The 20,612-nt window shown below is 37.8% G+C and overlaps 3 protein-coding genes and 1 long non-coding RNA gene across 4 annotated transcripts; 3 read left to right on the top strand and 1 right to left on the bottom strand.

The window, feature by feature from the left end:
• The first annotated feature begins 1,696 nt into the window (after window positions 1-1,696).
• LOC126366307 (solute carrier family 22 member 3-like) lies at window positions 1,697-4,952 on the top strand. Its single transcript, XM_050009402.1, has 6 exons — window positions 1,697-1,727; window positions 2,272-2,372; window positions 3,070-3,221; window positions 3,611-4,219; window positions 4,296-4,477; window positions 4,578-4,952. Exons 2-6 carry the CDS (start codon window positions 2,335-2,337, stop codon window positions 4,590-4,592), a joined length of 996 nt encoding a protein of 331 aa, XP_049865359.1. The 5' UTR covers window positions 1,697-1,727; window positions 2,272-2,334; the 3' UTR covers window positions 4,593-4,952.
• A 2,660-nt stretch (window positions 4,953-7,612) lies between these two features.
• Window positions 7,613-12,059, top strand: LOC126366258 (solute carrier family 22 member 1-like). The gene is made up of 7 exons (XM_050009321.1): window positions 7,613-8,121; window positions 8,564-8,669; window positions 9,377-9,477; window positions 9,585-9,736; window positions 9,942-10,550; window positions 11,099-11,280; window positions 11,810-12,059. The coding sequence occupies exons 1-7, from the start codon at window positions 7,952-7,954 to the stop codon at window positions 12,041-12,043; spliced, it is 1,554 nt and encodes a 517-aa protein (XP_049865278.1). The 5' UTR covers window positions 7,613-7,951; the 3' UTR covers window positions 12,044-12,059.
• Window positions 12,060-13,941: 1,882 nt separating this feature from the next.
• On the top strand, window positions 13,942-17,781 carry LOC126366268 (organic cation transporter protein-like). The gene is made up of 7 exons (XM_050009341.1): window positions 13,942-14,193; window positions 14,437-14,542; window positions 15,045-15,145; window positions 15,488-15,639; window positions 15,999-16,607; window positions 16,697-16,878; window positions 17,508-17,781. The coding sequence occupies exons 1-7, from the start codon at window positions 14,018-14,020 to the stop codon at window positions 17,676-17,678; spliced, it is 1,497 nt and encodes a 498-aa protein (XP_049865298.1). The 5' UTR covers window positions 13,942-14,017; the 3' UTR covers window positions 17,679-17,781.
• Window positions 17,757-18,523, bottom strand: LOC126366374 (uncharacterized). The gene is made up of 3 exons (XR_007566343.1): window positions 18,482-18,523; window positions 17,932-18,350; window positions 17,757-17,821 (listed from the first exon to the last, which is right to left on the bottom strand). It is a non-coding gene; the product is annotated as an uncharacterized LOC126366374 (long non-coding RNA).
• Between the last annotated feature and the right edge of the window lie 2,089 nt (window positions 18,524-20,612).

Below are 20,612 nucleotides of genomic sequence, written 5' to 3'. Positions count from 1 at the left end.
ATCCTAACGACGACCTTATAACTCCAGACATAGAGGCGGCCAATCACACTCACTTCAGTATTTGTTGCCACGAGCTGATGTCGAGTCTTGAAGAATACTTACCCCGCCAGAGTGGTCAACGATTGCCCTCAATCAGCGCTTATCACTATCCGCCCACTTTCATAGGGTAGATTAATTGTTTTCAATATAACCCCTCTCAGATGACTCCCTGAGTCAAGTCGGGTTGTACCGGGCGAGAGCCCTCAGGCGCCGCTCCCCATTTGTCTGGCCAAATAGTTAAACCCACCTGAGGTAAACCTACATAAATGGTAATCGTGTCTAAAATAAATTACGTGAATATAACTTGGTTCGTCAAGTAAAAATATCTGTAAAGATACAGGACAACTCTCTATATCGATAGATACAGGACAAATATCTACAAGTGCAAATCAAGCATCACTTATTTATACTTAATCCCATTTTATGACCACTAAAACTAACAAATTAAAAAATAAAGAAATGCAAAGTGAAAAAATTATGATAATGGAGCTTATAGAATTCACAAAATACGTTAGCGTTACTTACGTAATAAATTCTTCCTAATCTACTTCAGCGTGTGTCGTTGTAGATAATACCTACCTTCAAAAGAAAGGAAATATACTATGATACTCAGACAACATGGTCTCCTTAACTCCTTATTCATAGGTACATACATACTCACATCTGTTTCCCACCGGGGTAAACAGTGACTATGGGAATTTCATGTCAGAAATGACATAATCCCTGTGCCCGGATAAAAAAAACCAAACTTATAAAGTAGGCAGCTGAATACGCATGGTTACTTTAATAAATTAAAACATAATAGGTAATGTATGTACCTAATCTTCTACTCAATACCGTATTTATTTACACAAAAAAATACAACTGTGTCCGTTACTCAAAAAGGAATAAAGGTCAGAAAATTATGACAGTAAAAATATAGAAAACATGATCATAAATTCACGAGTTTTCAGAATTAGGCGGTTGACAAAGATGATGCTAATAATAAAGCTGTTGTCTTGCAAATATACTAAGTAAGCCATTACAATTCATATTTTAGTTTTTTTGGGACGTCAGCAAGTATCTACATAAAAAAAAACAATAAATTAATAAAAACAAGTAATGGTAAAACGCGTTTGTAACAAAATGTCATCGAATCTAGACGAAATTTTAACATTTCAGATTGTCTGGACGTTATTACTTAAAGTGTGCAGTTTTATTGTTTTTAGCGAATATAAGTAACTGCGCTAATAGTTTAAATTATATATTTATTGCAGAAGAAGTCGGCTACAGGTAAGGACACTTTTACATTTATTGATATAAGTAATAGTTGTTGCCCGTTCGAGAGACGAAGACATCGGGCGATATCGCCCCACATCGCACGCGAAGTGTGATTGTCCGACATTACCCTATGGGGACACATGTCACTCTATAAATGTCCCCTAGTGGGCTTTATTCCACGGGTTTTCTTATACCATGAGTCCACATAGACTTCAGTTATGTCGCCGTCTTTGAAAAATTAGTACTTTCTTTGGGTTTCGTTTGTCTAGGTTTGGTTTTCCATTTGTCATATCATAACTCAAATAGGTTGGATATATTTTTACAGGTGTAAAGATAGTTTCATAAACAGCACTTGCTCGCGTCTGGACAATGTCACTAAAGCCTGTACGGAGTGGGTGTACGGCGATCCGAATAGCTTCGTGGCTGAAGTTAGTATTTTAATTAATCGATATTGTCGTCTTATAGTGAAAGCCACACAAGCGCTTAAAAAAACTTAACACAATGTGATTTTCTTCAATAAATTAATTTCAATCCGGGTAAAAAAAAATACCACAAAATTTTACCTAGATTGAAACTATCACATCCCAATGTTTCAAATTGTAGACGCTTACGTGGTTTTATGACGATATGCTGTAACTATTACTGAAAAGTATCGGCACCCGAAGGATGTAAGTAATATTACGACACTGACGACCCGAATACTCTAAAGGCGGCCAATCAGCTCGCCACAACAAACACTACAGAACCCCGATACAGCACCTATGGATGCTTACGGCTCCGTTAAGCAGGAACACTTCCTCAAAGGTTATTTAGCCGATAGAGCACTGATACCAAATACTCCAAATCAACACAGAACAGGCCCTAAAGACGTTTTCACGTTTTGCTGGATAGATCAGATGTCTGACAGCCTATTTAGAACTTCTCCAGTAGATATAAAGCAAGTTGTGCAACAGGCTAACAATCGTAATAAAGTTTCAGCTGGCCTGTCAGGATTGGAAGAGGACTTTAGTCGGCACAGTACACAGTTTCGGTTATATGATCGGCCTACTTGCAATGGGACCTCTTTCAGACAGGTAGGTATAACAAATTTAGTCTTCTATCTCTATCTAATGTAATCGAATCTATCTAATGTATTAAACGGATTTTAAAAATCGAGGAGGTGATTTTTAATTTTTCACAAAGTCTGAGGTTTAAATTGAAGTTTAGATTTGCCATGGTATAAGAAAACCAGGTATGCTTAAAACTGACAACTAGCATTTCAAGGTTAGCCCAGTTGACGTCATCCCACCCTACGTTGCCATTTCGTAAAAAAAAAATACCCACGTCCAATGTTTTTAATTTATTTAAAAAAATGTACTTTTAGTAAAAGATTTACGTACAGTTTTAATGATTTTTATATATATAACAAATAATAGTAATTAAATACATTAGTTAGTAATTCACTTATTTTCAAAAATAAAATTTATGTCCTTAGAATGTTGGAGATACTAATCGAATGGTAACATTTACGACATCAATGGGCTAGCAATGGCGGCTTGTCATAGGATTGAGCATACCTGGACTTCTTATACCATGATATTTGCTGGTTATTCATGATCCCTCTATCTCCATGTTTCGGTTGGTTCACTACTAGTGGGACACTTTGTATAAGTTTAGAACTCTATGGCATTAGAATAATTATTTGTCATTTTATGCGTATAATAATGGATGTTCAGACTCTTTAAGAGTACATGTAAAATTAGTATCGATTTTAATCTTCATTCATTACAGAATTGGTAGAAAATGTTCGATTGTAATCAGTGGCCTTATTGGTGCTACGTTTGGTATTCTGAGGAGCTTCACTTCGTGGTACTGGATGTACATTGCACTTGAATTCATCGAAGCAGCTTTTGGAGACGTCGCATCATCTATTTTTATGCTAAGTAAGTTATTTTATCACTACAGACTTATTAGGGTACTGTTAGAACAAGTGGTTTCTTATATTAGAGCACTGACCGTTCTAGCTCATCAAGGTTTTAATTCCTATTTTTGTTATTAAAGTTGTAAATGCTGTCCAAGGAAAATATAGTTACAATAAAAACAATATAGTCGTAAGACCCAATGTCCTTTTAAAATCCAAAATTGTGTCTGGAAATGTAGGCCTTACAAGGATATACTTATAAATAATGTCATCAATTTATAATACAGATAAATAAAGTATTTGCATTGTTCGTCAAGTTTAACTTTCATTTTGTTACCTACGAATTATGTTTTGGGATAGATCCTCAAATTACAAAAGTGTAAATTGTACTAAAAGAAACATCTTTTACAGGTATCGAAATGGTTGCTCCCGACAAACGCATTTTGTTCCAAATGTGGTGTGCAGCGGGATTTGCTTTTGGATTTATAGTACTACCTGTAGCAGCTTGGCAAGTTCCTTACTGGAGAAATCTTCTCAGAGTTATCTACAGCCCAGCTTTATTATTTATTCTATACCTGTTCCTAATTGATGAAAGTCCGCGATGGCTTCTAAGCAGAGGAAAAAAGGACAAAGCAATAGCTATCATAAACAAAATAGCTAAAACAGATAAAGTAGCCATAAACAAAGACATCCTCGAAAACATTTCAAGTGAAAAATACAACGAAATACCTTTATCTAAATTATTGAAGAATACATTAACATCAAAAACTTTATTGAAGATATTTTTAATTTGTATAACGTGGTGGTCTGTGTCGACTTTCGTAAACTATGGAATACAAATCAACTCTGTATCTATAGAAGGTAACAAATACGTTATCTTTGGACTTATAAGTGTTTCAGAGACTGCAGCAAATATCATCACTACTTACTCAATGATAGGATTCCGACGAAAAATACCCTTGGTACTTAGTTTCTTTCTAGCAGGATTATCCTGTTTTGTTCAACCTTTTCTACCAAATAGTAAGTATTAATAAATATCAGAATACAGAGCGTCATCAAAACTATACCACACAAAATTGTACACCTTCTTTTACAGATATACCATGGCTCACCATCACCGTTTACATGTTTGGAAAACTTATGGCTTCTATATTTTTTTACATAACATACCTCTACACATCAGAATTATTCCCAACGTACACCAGAAATACGATGCACTCTTTATGTTCGTCTATAGGTCGCATTGGTTCTATAATCGCGCCACAGACGCCACTACTAGTAAGTATTTGTTTTTAGTCTACACCTCTAATCTAATCAATGTCATCATCACACTTGCTCTCATATCATCATCTTCCTAACATTATCCCGTTTTTCACAGGGTCCGCTTACCTAACCTGAAAATTTGACAGGTCTGGATTTTAAGAAGCAACTGCCTGTCTGACCTTCCAACCCGCGAAGGGAAAACCAGCCCAATACAAGTTAGGTCACATATCTCCGAAAATGCATTTCTCGGGAATGTGGGTTTCCTCATAATGTTTTCCTTCACACTGAGAACGTGATAATCATTTATGATCTAAACATGAATTCGAAAACAAATTCGACAATCATTGGTTTAGGCCTATGCTGGATTCGAACTCGCCTGCGACCTCAAAGTGAGAGGCAAGCGTTCCACCAACTAGGCTACCACGGCTCGGTATCACGCTTACTCTCAGAATTTCTTTTAAACAACACTAGGCTAGTTTTTCAACTTCAATCACGACACTTAGGGTGGCTTGCGTAAGGGTCTTTAAACATGTTTAGTGGCCCACTAAACATGTTTAAAGACCCTTACGCAAGCCACCCTTAAATTATATTCCGCAAGATATTTCTTTGCTACGCACTGCACCGTAGCGTAGTTTATTGAGGTTTGCAGCATCTGTAGTCTCGAAAGTTGGCTCAAGATAACTTTTAATAACGGCTGGAATTTTACAAATGTCGCTCTTCTTTTTGGACCTTTTAAAAGGCGGTGCATTCGTTTTGATTCATTATTCATTTCGTCATTAACATCATTGAACATTTTGAACTGAATATATTTGTAAACATCATGTATTGTATGACCATGTGCAAATAAACTACACACAGAACACTTTGTGATCCCTAGTCTGGTTAGAACATTACAGACTGATCACCTGATTGTCCGAGAGTAAGATGATCCGTGCTTCGGAAGGGATGTTAAGCCGTTGGTCCCGGTTACCACTTATTGATGTAAGTGAGTAATCACTACATGAGCCATGTCAGGCGCCTTTGACGGCTCAATAATAACCCTGACACCAGGGTTGGTGAGATTGGTAATCTACCTCACAACCCACACGATAGAAGAAGAAGAAGAAGTCTGCCGTCTTTTCCCACCTTAGAATAAGTTTATCCCGTAAATGTCTTGTAAATTTGTGTGCAATAAAGTGTTTTTATTATTATTATCACTTGTATGTCATTTCCATATCTCGGCTCCCGGACTTTTGGAAGGCGTGCGTGGGGCCGAAGCCAACACGCAGAGGCCCCTTAAGACAGTTTAATCTCATCATCATCCTCATCCAAGCCGTGTCCGGCGACGGCGACTCCTAAATGTCTATCCCAGGTCGATGTTATGATAGGCTCTAATATGACTAGCAAAACCGAACTTCGATTTGAAGATTCGGCCACATGGCGCACAGAATAACTGGCCAGCAGAATTAAATGTATAGTTGTAGGAGAGCTTGTGTCGAGTCTTCCGTATTTGACGTTTTACGTCAAGATCTTCTAAACGCTTCTTTTCATACAGTTCCACGTTTTTGTGGACAGTGTAACGCCATTCCGGTCTAAGACGAGCTCGCTCCTCCCAACTATCAGGTGGAATATCACAAGCCACAAGGTTGCGTTTGAGCACGTCTTTGTAACGCAGGTATTGCCCGCCCTGCTTTCGTTTCCCGCTAGAAAGCTCGGAATAGAAAACTGCTAAATGTGATGTGACACCGACCGGCGATTATCCCTGTATGCACTATGGGAGTGCACCCAAAGTAGGTTCGTGTAGGACTATTGCAGATTATGGGAACAAAGGGAACTGGGCTATTGGGTTGGGGGTTAGTGGACCGGGATACTGGAGCTATGGGGGACTATGGCGCCTGCTCGACCAATGTTGGTAAACATGGATAAATGAGCAGGCGGTGACTCGCCACTCACTGGATGGGCCACCTATCTAGCCGACGAGACTGGACGGCAAGGCAGCAACATGGTTGTGAGCAGCTCAGGGTGTCGAGAGGTGTACACCGCTTTCTGCGAGGCGGTTTACCCGCCTTACCAACTCGCGACTTATGCATCTTTCACTTCCACCCTGCGAGCTTATAGCTCTAACGCCCCACTCTGGCCGGCCAATGAAGGCAAGCCAGAGGTGAGAGTCCTGCGGCCCCCGCTGGGGTCCACTCCGGCCGGCCAGTGAAGGCAAGCAGGAGACGGAGGGCCTGACCGACTCTCGGGGGATCTCAGCTCCGTGGTGTCGTCACTCACCAACAGCTCGCCACAAGCTGGCCTGCGGAGACTGACTGCACTGTTGAATTCACCAGGTTCGCTGATGAATTCACCAGGGGGCGATGGGGTCGTCACATCCCGACGCCATTATTATTATTATTATTACTAAGAAGCAAATAAACGTTTTTGTAGTTTCAAAAACTTTACTTTTTCTGAAAACCATTATTACTGAGAACTTCTAAGTCTTCTAACCATGTTTGTATTTACAGGCGGTGTATTGGCACGGATTACCATGGCTGGTATTCGGGCTGGCATCACTACTGGCAGGCGTAGTCACATTATTTGCACCAGAGACACACAATCTTGCTCTTCCAGAGACCGTTAAAGAAGCTGAAGCTCTTGGGAAACAACCAGCTGTTCCAATCAATGACAAAAATAATCACACTATCTGTCAAAACGGCAAGTTTTGAGTTCATCTGATTTCTGTTTCAAATGTTACTTACCCAATGAAAACACAATGACATTTCTTATTTATTAAATTACATATCTCCCACGGATATATTTTGAAATACCTTATTGTTTTAATTGTTATGACATCCGCTTCTTGGCTCGTTCTCAAGAATTCTCGCGGTTTTCATTCAAGTAGTGTATTTTGTATCTTGAACAATACAGCCAATAAAACCAATTGAGACTAAATCCGACCACAGACGCAAAGTTTTATCTTAAGATAAACGGAAAATCATAATTCTTTCTCACTCGCTCTCGCAGTAATTTTCATTAATGTAATGTTACATAGCTACTTATTTATTTGCACACTGACGGTATTTATTTTTTGGATATTGGAAATGAAATTTTGCATTTTAATATTACCTGTTGTTATTAAACTTATTTTCATATTTTACATTTTAATACGTTACACTCGCCAGACAGACGGGAAAATAATACATTATGAAACTAAAATAAACGCAATTTCTAATAAATGTGTTTTATTGTAATCTTTACAGCTACGTTGAAATTGTGTTTTATTGAAAAGCCTTATCATTAGATCATAAAAAAAAATCACAAAGCACTTAAACGCAAGAAAGATTGCTAAGTATAATATTCGGTGATACAAAAAATCTTCCAAAATAATGCTTGAATATATTGTGTAGTTTATCTATATAACCGTAACAAACGAAGACTAAATGTGGACAGAACACAAGTGGATTTTTGCTGAAGCAGTCATTTTGAAATATTCCGTGAAGGTACTACATTCATTATACAACCTTGGTCATGGCTGAACTTAACGGTAACAAGTGTACGCACGTGGACGACGTTTTAATCAAATTTAATATATTCGGGCGATACTACGCAAAATCCATCGTACTCATATTCATTGCGTACATGAGTAACATCTTGTATTCTGAAAATTACGTGTTTACGGTGGAAGAAGTCAAGTATAAGTGAGTATTTTTTTGGTTACTTACCTATTTAAATGTCTAAAGTAAAGAAACCTAATGTCAAATCATCTAATATTAAAATACTTAAAATCTAAATACAATTTATACATAACACAACTTCGTATTAGTTGATTAGGTATCTATAGGTATTTAAACATTAGGTACTTCGATTTTAGGTATTTTAAATGTAGGTAATTTAACGATATTTTTTTAAGTTTAGACATTTTCAATACGAAACTATTTTTTTTCTTATTTTAGTCTTTCAAATAAGCGTTGACTTCGACTGTCTCCACCAAAGTCAATTCTTAATCTATAAGCACTTTTATTTCATTCCTTTCTACTGTGTACGTACGGCATCTTTAATCAGACTCCTTTTCAAAGTATTATATTGTTATATTTGGTGTACCTTACAAAACATTCATAGTAAGATTTAATTCTATTACAGATGTAAAGATGTCAGATTTGAGAATAACACTTGCTCTACGCTTACTGATTCCACGGAAGTTTGTACCGAGTGGCTGTATGAGAATCCTGATAGCTTTGTGGCTGAAGTAAGTATGTAGCAGTTTTCAAATTTAATCCTTGATCAAATCGTTGTCTTGTGTCTTGGACCCTTAGGACCCCGATATCGACCCCAACGGTGTGGTCAACGATCTCCCTCATTCAGCGCTTATCGCTATCGTCCCTCTAGGGTAAACTAATTCTTTCGAATACAATCCTCTCAGTCGACGTCCTAAGCCGAGGTTCTCTCCCCACTATCCACCCTCAGGCCTGTTTTCAGACCTCAGGCCTCATCACTTCACATTTGTACGGCCAGTACTGTAGAAACTACAATAAAAAAAAATCTCTTTGCCTCGGGAGGGAGTTGAAACCTGTAATGAATGCTCTTTTATAATAATTATAATATATATAGCTTTATAATTATATCGCCTCTCGACTCTCGATTTGTTTTCAAATTCATGTTTGGATCATAAATTATTATCACGTGCTCATCGGTGAAGGAAAACGTCGTGAGGAAACTCACATTCCCGAGAAATGCATTTTCTGAGGTATGTGACGTAACCTGTGTTGGGCTGGTTTTCCCTTCGTAGATTGAAAGGTCAGACAGGCAGTTGCTTCTGTAAAATATCGGACCTGTAAATCTTCAGGTTAGCTAAGCATACCCTGTGAAAAAAACGGAATTACGCTAGGAAGATGATGATGATGATATCGCCTCTCGACTACACTTAACTACTTTCTTTTATAACTTGGTTTTCAGTTCCAACTAGCCTGTCAAGATTGGAAGAGAACTCTAGTCGGCACGGTGCACAGTTTTGGATATATGGTTGGTTTGCTAATAGTCGGACCTTTGTCAGATAGGTACGACCCATTTTCAGTGTCTTTATTATCCAATGTCCATCCTTTGTAAATAATGAAGTATTTAATCTTTCTTCTTTCTTCTCTTCTTTCTCGTTTTTACTTCCCAGGCTTGGAAGAAAGTCGTTAGTGGTAGTAACAGGTGTCCTTGGAGGAGTGATAGGTATCATTAGAAGCTTTACCGGTTATTACTGGTTATTTGTCGCTCTGGAATTCTTGGAAGCCACAGTAGGAGATATCAGCTCGCCAGCGTTCATGCTTTGTAAGTACATCTTCTTCACTGACCCTATTGTAACAGATAAGAGAAATTTAAGCTCAAATGATATTTTTAGAATTACACTAGCCATCTCAGTGAAAGGACTCACCAATTAGCGTAGAATGTTTTTGCAATTTGTTTAGAATATGCCAAATAAACAAGGGATTATTACAGTTTCCTTACCTCTAAAAATATATTTTCTTTATTACAGCAATCGAAATGGTAGCGAAGAAGAAACTAGTCATGGTCCAATTTATCTGCAACTATGGATATATATGTGGTACATTCGCACTGTCTCTTTCAGCGTGGTTGTTCCCATACTGGAGGAGTTTGTTAAGAGCCATGTACACTCCAGCATTATTGTTCTTCTTGTACATATTTTTTTTAGACGAAAGCCCGCGATGGCTTCTTAGCAAAGGAAAGAAAGACAAAGCAGTACGTATTTTAGAAACGGCAGCCACTAAAAACAAAATAAAACTTGATAAAGATATGCTAGGCAATTTAGCCTACGAAGAAGATAAAGGAATGAGCTACACTAATCTTCTTAAGATGACGTTCAGTTCGAAAGCTTTACTGAAGAGGTTTATCCTATGTTTGATTTGGTGGACAACATCGACCTTCGTGAACTTCGGGATGAATATCAACTCTGTTTTATTGCAAGGAAACAAGTACATCAACTTTGCTCTTACTGCAGCTGTGTGTATACCAGGAAATGTACTGATCCTGTATTTTTTAACAAAGTATAAAAGAAAGTATACTTTATTTTGGAGTTTTATTGCATCGGCAGCTTTCTGTTTGGTCCAACCTTTCGTACCCACAGGTTAGTTCATCTGTCTAGTAACATTGAATTTGTTAACAATAAGTAAGAATAAGAAAAACGGAGAGGCTTCCACAAATAGGAAAAGGGAAACATCGTCGATGTCGACCATGCCTATCATTTCGCATACATTTTTAAACCGGCAGCGTTGAACAATAGAAATCCAACAACAAGTGAATTTGGTGTGTAGCCAACACTGATGAAGACTGTAATTATAATAATCATAATAATTGTATTGCCAAAAAAGAATGTACAATTCATTCCTTAACATAGCTTAGTCTTAGACACAGATATAAATAGGTAGGTACCATAGCTGACTAAGTATGAATACTTGTATTACAGCCTATGATGCCTCTCTCCTAGATATTTATGTTACTTAAGCTAGCTAGTATACGTACTTATGTTACCAAAACAAAGAAATACAAAAGTTTTTAATGACTGGCTTATCAAAACAAAAAGACAAAAAGACAGAAAGTTGGAGAACCAATGTTCAATGATGAATCAGATAACGAACTTCTTCAGTGAAGCAGCTTATACTTCTCTTGTTACAGGTCTCCCGTGGCTGTCAGTGACGCTTTTCATGGCTGGAAAGTTCATGTCTTCAGTATATTTTGATACAACGTACATTTTTACCTCTGAAATATTCCCAACGTACACAAGAAACTCCATGCACGCATTATGCTCGTCTCTTGGTCGGGTTGGGTCGATATTAGCACCACAAACTCCATTACTGGTAAGTTTGATAGTAATTGTATAAAACAGATTTTACAAATTAGCGATTTGACTCCTGAAACTATACAGATTTCTTGCAGAGTCAAGGTGGAATTCTGAACATTGAGATGTTCTGAGCATGAGTGCCACTTAAAATCTTAGAGATGTTGTGATGATTGATTTCTCTTTCAACTAACGATACAAAATACGCACCAGTATTATTTTGATTATCTGTGTTTCTACCTATTCAGTAGTGTTTACGTAATTATGTAAGTACGTAATCGTTACATGAGCCATGCCAGGCGCCTTTGACGGCTCAATAATAAGTAATAACCCTGACACCAAGGTTGATGAGGTTGGTAATCCACCTCACAACCCACAGGATAGATGAAGTAGGAATTAGAAATAATGGATCATATATAATAATACCAAAACAGACTATAAATTAAAATTATAGGAAGAAAATAACCAGAAATATCAGTCTTTCATCAAGCTTTCACAGTATAGTAAGCTGGTCGGAGTTACCTGTATGATAATTATGATGTTAACAGATGGCATATTGGCACGGGCTCCCGTCCCTGGTGTTCGGGCTGGCATCTTTGCTGGCGGGAATGGCGACACTATTCGCCCCCGACACAGCCGATGACGCACTCCCCGACAACGTCACACAGGCTGAGGCGCTGGGGAGACACGTCCCAACAAAGACAGACATAAATAAGTTTCCAACACTTAACAATACACAAGAACAAGTCATTTCCCATGAAAATAATATTTCTCAACTATAAATAAATATTATTTATAATTATAATACGTATATAATGATGTTTTCTTGTAATGTGTTAGAATAATGTCCCATACAAGTAAAAAGTTTTTATTTCTCAAAATGTTGTTTTCTATTATCGCTTTGTCGTAAAAACAATAATTCCGCGTCATATCAAAACGAAAAAACCCTACATTTTATTATCACACACGGTGTGACAAATAGAAAAGTTAATAATGTTAAGAAACCTACCAAGGTAAATTACGTATGGATCACTAAAGGAATGATTTTCCAGACCACGTTCCCCAGAAAAAAAAATTGATGGCGCTGTACAAATTTGCCTTCGTTTAACCATCTAATCTCATGGATAACGAACATGTGCATCTTTTATCTTTGTTTTTGGGTATACTTCTTATTACACCCTGCACAACACATCTACCCATTATTATTTCTAATCAAAATAAAGAGAGGTAATATAGGTAGCTTTTTTAACATAATCTTTTTTAACATAATCAATAATAATAAAATTTATTTATTCAGAAAAAAAGGTACATTTTTTACAAAATCAGCATTACATTTTTTTGTGTAAGTTTACAATTTTTACTGAGTTTACGTTTTTCAGAGGCAATATCTATGATTCTTACACTAGGCAAAGCCTTTTTTTATGTGGGACTCCCCGGGTGTCGCCACCCGGTATACCCACTAAAACCCAACGGTGTTCCTCTTTGCCGCCGTGTGGCGGGGATACGGGAACGCAATTGCACACAACCGCGTCCCCGCCGGCGGATGCCCTTTAGGGCCCAGCGCCCATGGGAGCGCGTCAAGCGCCTCCCCCTCCACCGAGGGCTGCCCGGAACACTTGGGGAGCCCTACAGCACGAGACCTATGTTGTGGACGGCGGTCCCCCGACCACCGTCCACAGGTCCCCATCAAGGCGGCGCTCGGTCAATCGCGACCAAGTGCGCCCGTCGCCGCCTTCCTACACTAGGCAAAGCCTGTGTCGTAAGAATCATGTTCAATACGTTTATTAACAACAGTACATACTATCTAACTCTCCGTTTAGGACAAAAAATGGAGAACTACTGAAAACGTTAAAACTAACTTTAAATGAACAATATTAATTATAATTCTATACATATCTGATCCAAATATCAAGGTACAATTATTTTTATATCTATACGCCTTTACTATCATTTTATTTTTTGTGAATAATAATGTACCCGAGGTACTTATGAGAAAATAAGTAATTACGACGTAAAATCGCACCATCATTTTTTTGCGTCACGATATTTTCTTCCTTTACAATAATAACAAATCTTCCATCATATCGGGTTTCGTTATTTATCCTGAAATTATGGACTGGTCCATATTTTTACAAAAACAACTGCCGTCTGACCTTCCAATGAAGAGTACCAGCATGGTTTCTATGTTTAAAATGTTTAAGCTAGTAATACATTATAAACGTAGTACATACGTCGATTTGCCACAATGCAATACCACTGTCTTCTACAGTCTCGGCTACTCGTATTTGCTACGGATCTGAAGCCAATTGCTGAGCATCTACTTATTGAAAAACCCCCTATTCTATATCGTATTAGTAGGTATTACAAATCATCTGTTTTACTTTTAAACTTATGTTAAGTTACCAACGGCCTTTGCTACATACATTCTGATATCATAATATCACGTAGGTGTATTACAGTTTATCTATATATAGTACAGTCGGGAGTTTCCAGACTAATCACCTAATTGTCCGAAAGTAAGATGATTTCGTGCACCAGAAGGCAGGTTCAGCTTTTAGTCGTCACGAGTTTACGAAAACAGACAAATAATATAATAATGTTACATAGGTACGATACAGAACCGGGCTTCCACCTTATTTATGTAAAATTAGACGTTCATGCGTATAACAATACAAAACCTTGTATGGAGGCTCGCAAGACTGACATGTGGTGGGTTTTGCTTATAATAAGAAGCAAAAATAAATTAAACGTGAAATATGAATGTAATAAACATGAACAGCCAAAAGATGACAAATCTAGACGACGTGTTGGTGAAATTTAAATTATCAGGACGATATTATATACAGTGTTTAACTTTAATGTCCGTAGCGTTTATGAGTAACTGCATTAACTGTCAAAACTATGTGTTCGTTGCAGAAAAAGTTAGCTACAGGTGAGCTTGCATTTTCTTTATATTGGTATTGAAGTTTTGGATTCAGATTTTTTATAATAACTTATTTCCCGAAAGCGAATGCTTTCCTACACTGTTTTCTCTTCTAACCGCATAAATCTTTCGCCTTTCACTAAACGCTTTTCTAGTTCACCACTTTGACCGCTTTCACGACGTTCAGACAGTTTATCGGGCCTATTGTCTTATTTTGAATTCTTATTCCGATTTAAAATTACTTTCGTTTAGATGCAAGGACGCGGATTATCGGAGCGAGAGCTGCACAAACATCAACAATGGCTCTGAAGTCTGCAATGAATGGGTGTATGACAACCCCTATAGTTTTATGTCTGAAGTGAGTCTTGTTTCTGTGAAAATATTTACACTTTTTATCATTAGTCACAGCTGACGCGATGACGCGATAATTACGATGCAATATTAACGTATATTTATGAAACACGACGTTCGTGCCTCACCCAACAGGGTCCACATAATACCAGCGTCGTGGTTCACGCCGCGACTTGTGCTGAGTGAGGCCCTTTTATCTCAGGGCGTCCATCGCCACCTTATGATCATTGTAATGAACATCCTCCTATGCTTTTTGTAATTGTTTTGTAAAAAAAAAATAAGTGATGTTGTTGTCTTGTCATTGTATGTGCCGTCCTTTTATAATAAACAATTTCTATTCTATTTCTATTCAATGGAGAATAGCAAACAATTGAGAAACCTCTCCTATGTCGTGCGTAGGTTCATCCAGCACAAATGAAAACCACCAATCAGATTTAAACCGCATCTTGCCGTATGATGATGGCCGTTAGAAATCTGCAAAAAACGTTATTAATAATTTCATAATATAGTTTCAGTTGGCTTGCCACGAATGGAAGAGGACATTAGTCGGCACTGTGCACAGTTGTGGTTATATGATTGGCCTGCTTATAGTTGGACCATTATCAGACAGGTAATTAGTAAAACTAAACAGCTCTATTTTGTAATCAGGGTGGTTAAAAAACCACATCAAAGCAATTCATGTAAAAAAGCAATATTGCTATTTGACATTTGATCGCATTGCGCACTTATTTTTATTATACGCAAATGTCAAATTGCAATATTGCTTTTTTACATGAATTGCTTCAATGTGGCTTTTTAGCCCCTCCAGTGAACTTTGCTTAATTTATATGTTCTTTATCGCTAGTAACTCACTTCTAAATGCAACCTGAAGCCTTGGTCTGTGAGCTAAACGGGACATTTCATAAAGTCTTCGTGGATTAGGATTACAACAATAACCAGACTTCTATCACAGATGGGGTAGAAAATTAACAGTAGCAGTCACTGGAACCATCGGCGGTATTTTAGGGATCTCCAAAAGTTTTGCTACATCATATTGGATTTACGTTACTCTTGAATTTATGGAGGCAGCCATAGGAAATACTGGATCACCTATATTCATGTTGTGTATGTTTTTTTTTTTGATAATTCGAAATGTTATTTACTTTTACTTCCTTTACTTTTTTCTGCGGCATCATGTTGAATCTAGATTTATTCAATAACACATTTCTGTTTTTCTTTTTAAATAATATTATTTATGTTGTTCTTCTCTTATCGTGTCGATGGCAAACTAAATAGTATCGGCCCAAAACTTGGCAACAAGTATGGCGCTATCTGCAACGCTCATCAGATCCTCCTGCGTGCAAGTGTTCAGGCACGCAGGACACGATGTAAGAAGTATGTTGTTGTTTGTATCATATCTGAACATGCTAAATCTATTTGTTGTGTAATGTGTTAAGTGAACAAACATTTATTTTTTCTTGCAGCAATCGAAATAGCTGCAGTAGAAAAACGCCTTATGGTTGTATTGATTACGTCTATGGGATATGCTTCTGGTTTTATAGCTTTCCCACTAGCAGCTTGGCTCGTTCCTTATTGGAGGAATCTGCTGCGAGTGTTATACGGACCACCTTTATTATTCATCTTTTACATTTTCCTATTGGACGAAAGCCCCCGATGGCTCCTCAGCAGGGGCAACAAAGATGGAGCTGTAGCGATTTTAGAAAAAATGGCTAAATACGATAAAATAACAATCGACAAAGATGTTCTAGAAAACTTGACATATGAAAAGAATGAGGACATAACGTTAGTCCAGTTACTGAAGCAGACAATAACATCAAGAACTTTGTTGAAGAGGTTACTCATATGTGTAGTTTGGTGGATTGCCTCGACTTTCGTCAACTATGGAATGCAAATACACTCTGTGTCGTTAAAAGGAAATAAATACATTAACTTTTCATTTTTAAGTATAGTGGAAGTCATTTCAACTATTATCACCATCTACACATTGTCACGGTTTCGACGAAAAAAATCATTGATTCTTAACTTCTTACTGGCTGGATTGTTCTGTTTTATTCAACCGTTTATACCATCAAGTAAGTTTTACTTTTCTATTTACCTATTATAAAAAAACTTATTAAATCGGAAGTAGATATAAAAATTATTTGTTCTGTTTATGTTTCAGACATAAATTGGTTATCCATCATAGTATACATGGCTGGGAAGCTTATGTCCGCGACATACTTCAACATAACCTATGTCTACACCTCGGAACTGTTTCCGACTTATACAAGAAACTCTATGCATGCATTATGCTCGTCTCTGGGCCGGATTGGTTCCATCATCGCACCACAAACACCATTGCTAGTAAGATTTTTTTTTCATTTGTATTGAGCTGAGCGCTAATGATATTGACAAACATCTACTTAATAGATTTTTTTTTTAATTTAGTGGTTGAGCTGTAAAATAAGACTCATCATCTCCCTAGCATTCTCCCGTTTTTCACAGGATCCGCTTACCTAACTTGAAGATTTGACTGATCCGGTATTTTACAGAAGCAACTACCTGTATAACCTTTCAACCCGCGGAGGGAAAACCAGCCCAATACAGGTTAGGTCACATGCCTCCGAAAATATATTTCTCGGGAATGTGGATTTCCTCACGATATTTTCCTTCACCGCTGACCACGTGATAATCATTTATGACCCAAACATGAATTCGAAAACAATTTCAACAATCATTGGTTTTAAGTCTGTGCTGAATTCGAACCTCGCAAAGTGAGAGGCAAACGTTATACGAACCACGGCTCTTTTAGCTGTAAAATAAGACTAGATATAAACAGATACTTTTAGATAGATACTTTTTTACTCAACATTAAGTCAACAATTTTTTTTTTTTATAAGTGTATTGTTCATTTTGTTTATTAATTAAAATTTAATTTGTTATTAAAACAGCCCCCAATGTTTGGATTATAAATGTTCTATTTTTGCTTTCAGACAGTGTATTGGCACGGGCTGCCGTCCCTGGTGTTCGGGCTGGCATCCCTGCTGGCGGGGATGGCGACACTATTCGCCCCCGACACAGCCGATGACGCACTCCCCGACAACGTCACACAGGCAGAGGCGCTGGGGAAAAAACAAAAGAAAGATCCTGACTCACTTTTCTAAATCAATTTATTACAAATTTATTAACATAGAACTTCCAAGTTTTTATTAGAAAATTAGAAGCGTTATTGTGGGATGGAAATAAAAGCTTGGCAAATCAGCTCCACACAGTTTATTATATTATTGTTACATTCACAATTATAATCCTTTCGCCATTACCGGGTGAGAGCCTTCAGCGCTCCCCATTTGTCCGGCCAAGTAGTTAATGCCATCTGCGGCAAATCTACAATAAGTCACGTCAAAAAAAAAAAATAACCTTTCGCCATTCTGGGAAGAAGTAAAAGTCACACCACTCATAGACCAATCTAGAGTATTGCCATAGACATAAAAAAAATGATCATAGACCTGTTTCTTCAAGTACACATTCGTTTCGTGGAAATTTAAAATCCTACATTAATTTGATTTGAACTTGGATGTCATTGCTCATCATAGAGCAAAACAGACCTCCGCTGCTCATTTATAATATTAAATTAATACTTATTTATTTGATAATTTCAACATAATAGACTGGTAGATAAAAATACTTTAAAATGTAAATATATTTTTGTCTTCTTTATCTACCATAACTACACACATAACATAATGCTGACGATAAAATGCTTAATAGGGATGATCACAGGTTCATCCATCGCCACATGAACTTGATGATAGATGATGCGTCGGTCGTATCGCCATCTGTAACATAAAGCCAACTGTATTAGTGAATAATTTTCTACACTTACAAATAATTAAAAAGATATTTTCAAATTAGTTTCACGTTTTCAGCACATTAAATAGTATTGTAAAATTATTTATGTAGAAAACACCTGAGTCACAGTTGTTAACGATTGTCATTTTATATATAATAACTAGATGTCGCGTGGTTCGCTCGCAGCAAGCTGCTCGCGTGTCTTGTATTAGTTCGAAGCTTTGTATGGCGGCCATCTTGTTTTTTGCCGGCGATTGAATTTGACCAAGACTCGAATAGGTCACGTGAAATCCAAAAAGTTCTAGGTGCTATAGTTTTGCCAGGCCGTAGGGTGTCTCCCTGACGCGGAGCAGTTTTCAAAGACGACATTCCGATCACACCCCTATACATCAATTTTACCTCTGAGACATTTTCTGGAAAAACAAAATTTTGTATGGCGGCCATCTTGTTTTTCCGCCATTTTGGTTTTTTTTCAGTAAGGATTGGATTTGACCAGGATTTAAATAGGTTTTGTGAAAAAATAATCGTTCCAGGTGCGATAGTTTCGCCAGGCCGTAGGGTGTCTCCCTGATGCGGAGCAGATTTCAAAAATCGAGTAGTATTTCAATATCCAACTTGACATTCCGATTACATTCCCATACATCATTTTTACCTCCGAGGCATTTTCGGGAAAAACGAAAATTTTGTATGGCGGCCATCTTGTTTTTCCGCCATTTTGGTTTTTTTTCACCGGCGATTAGATTTGACTAAGATTTAAATACGTTGTGCGAAAAAAACATTGTTCCAGGTGCGATAGGTTAGCCAGGCCGTAGGGTGTCTCCCTGATGCGGAGCAGTTTTTCAAGATTGAGAAGTATTTTTATACTCAACAAGACGTTCCGATTACAACCCCATACACAGTTTTTACCTCCGAGACATTTTCTGGAAAAACAAAATTTTGTATGGCGGCCATCTTGTTTTTCCGCCATTTTGATTTTTTTTCACCCACAATAGAATTTGACCAAGATTTAAATAGGTTTTGCGAAAAAAAATTTGATCCAGCTATAATAGTTGCGCCAGACTGTAGGGTGTCTCCCTGATGCGGAGCAGTTTTCCAAGATCTGGAAGTTTTCCCATACTCACTGGGAGATCTTGATCACACCCCCCATACACCATTTTTACCCCCCGGCGCTCCTTCTGGGAGAACAACCCTGTCAGTGAGTCAGTGAGTCAGTCAGTCAGTCAGTCAGTGGGTTTGTAGCTTTATATAATATAATAACTAGATGTCGCGTGGTTCGCTCGCAGCAAGCTGCTCGCGTGTCTTGTTTTCCCGCCATTTTTTTACCGCGATAGAATTTGACCAAGACTTGAATAGGTCTCGTGAAATCAAAAAAGTTCTAGGTGCTATAGTTTTGGCAGGCCGTAGGGTGTCTCCCTGATGCGGAGCAGTTTTCCAAGATGACGTTCCGATAACACCCCTATACATCGTTTTTACACCCGAGAGATTTTCTAGACAAAAAAAAAATTGTATGGCGGCCATCTTGTTTTTCGGCCATTTTGTTTTTTTTTTCACTGGCGATAAAATTTGACCAAGACTTTAATAGGCTTCGTGAAAACAAAAAAGTTCCAGGTGCGATAGTTTCGCCAGGCTGTAGGGTGTCTCCCTGATGCGGAGCAGCTTTCGAAGATCGAAAAGTATTTCCATCCTCAACATGATGTTTCGATCACATTCCTCATACATCATTTTTACCCCCGAGGCATTTTCGGGAAAAACGAAAATTTCGTATGGCGGCCATCTTGTTTTTCCGCCATTTTGGTTTTTTTTTCACCGGGGATTGAATTTGACCAAGATTTAAATAGGTTTCGTGAAAAAAATATTGCTGTAGGTTTTATAGTTTTGCCAGGCCGTAGGGTGTCTCCCTGATGCGGAGCAGTTTTTCAAGATCGAGCAGTATTGAAATACTCAACATGACGATCCGATCATATCCCTATACATCATTTTTACCCTCGAGGCATTTTCGGGAAAAACGAAAATTTTGTATGGCGGCCATCTTGTTTTTCCGCCATTTTGATTTTTTTTCACTGCCAATTGAATTTGACCAAGATTTTAATACATGGTGCGAAAAAAAAATTGATCCAGATGTGATAGTTTTGCCAGGCCGTAGGGTGCCGCCCTGATGCGGAGCAGTTTTTAAAGATCGAACAGTATTTTCATACTCAACAATACGTTTCGATTACACCCCCATTCACAGTTTTTACCACCGAGACATT

The sequence above is a fragment of the Pectinophora gossypiella genome, chromosome 4 (assembly GCF_024362695.1).
Source record: "Pectinophora gossypiella chromosome 4, ilPecGoss1.1, whole genome shotgun sequence".
NCBI classification, from domain to species: domain Eukaryota; kingdom Metazoa; phylum Arthropoda; class Insecta; order Lepidoptera; family Gelechiidae; genus Pectinophora; species Pectinophora gossypiella.
The sequence above is the reverse complement of the archived record's forward strand: the minus strand, read 5'-3'. Positions and strand labels throughout refer to the sequence as shown.

What these genes read in the sequence shown, in the direction of transcription:
- LOC126366268 (XM_050009341.1), top strand. Translation starts at nt 14,018, where the DNA reads ATGAATGTAATAAACATGAACAGCCAAAAGATGACAAATCTAGACGAC. An exon ending in GTTGGACCATTATCAGACAG is followed by an intron (nt 15,146 to 15,487) that starts GTAATTAGTAAA and finishes CTTCTATCACAG; the next exon opens with ATGGGGTAGAAAATTAACAG. An exon ending in TCAACCGTTTATACCATCAA is followed by an intron (nt 16,608 to 16,696) that starts GTAAGTTTTACT and finishes TTTATGTTTCAG; the next exon opens with ACATAAATTGGTTATCCATC.
- LOC126366307 (XM_050009402.1), top strand. Translation starts at nt 2,335, where the DNA reads ATGATCGGCCTACTTGCAATGGGACCTCTTTCAGACAG. An exon ending in ATCATCTATTTTTATGCTAA is followed by an intron (nt 3,222 to 3,610) that starts GTAAGTTATTTT and finishes CATCTTTTACAG; the next exon opens with GTATCGAAATGGTTGCTCCC. An exon ending in TCAACCTTTTCTACCAAATA is followed by an intron (nt 4,220 to 4,295) that starts GTAAGTATTAAT and finishes CTTCTTTTACAG; the next exon opens with ATATACCATGGCTCACCATC.
- LOC126366258 (XM_050009321.1), top strand. Translation starts at nt 7,952, where the DNA reads ATGGCTGAACTTAACGGTAACAAGTGTACGCACGTGGACGACGTTTTA. An exon ending in CTGATAGCTTTGTGGCTGAA is followed by an intron (nt 8,670 to 9,376) that starts GTAAGTATGTAG and finishes CTTGGTTTTCAG; the next exon opens with TTCCAACTAGCCTGTCAAGA. An exon ending in GTCGGACCTTTGTCAGATAG is followed by an intron (nt 9,478 to 9,584) that starts GTACGACCCATT and finishes TTTACTTCCCAG; the next exon opens with GCTTGGAAGAAAGTCGTTAG.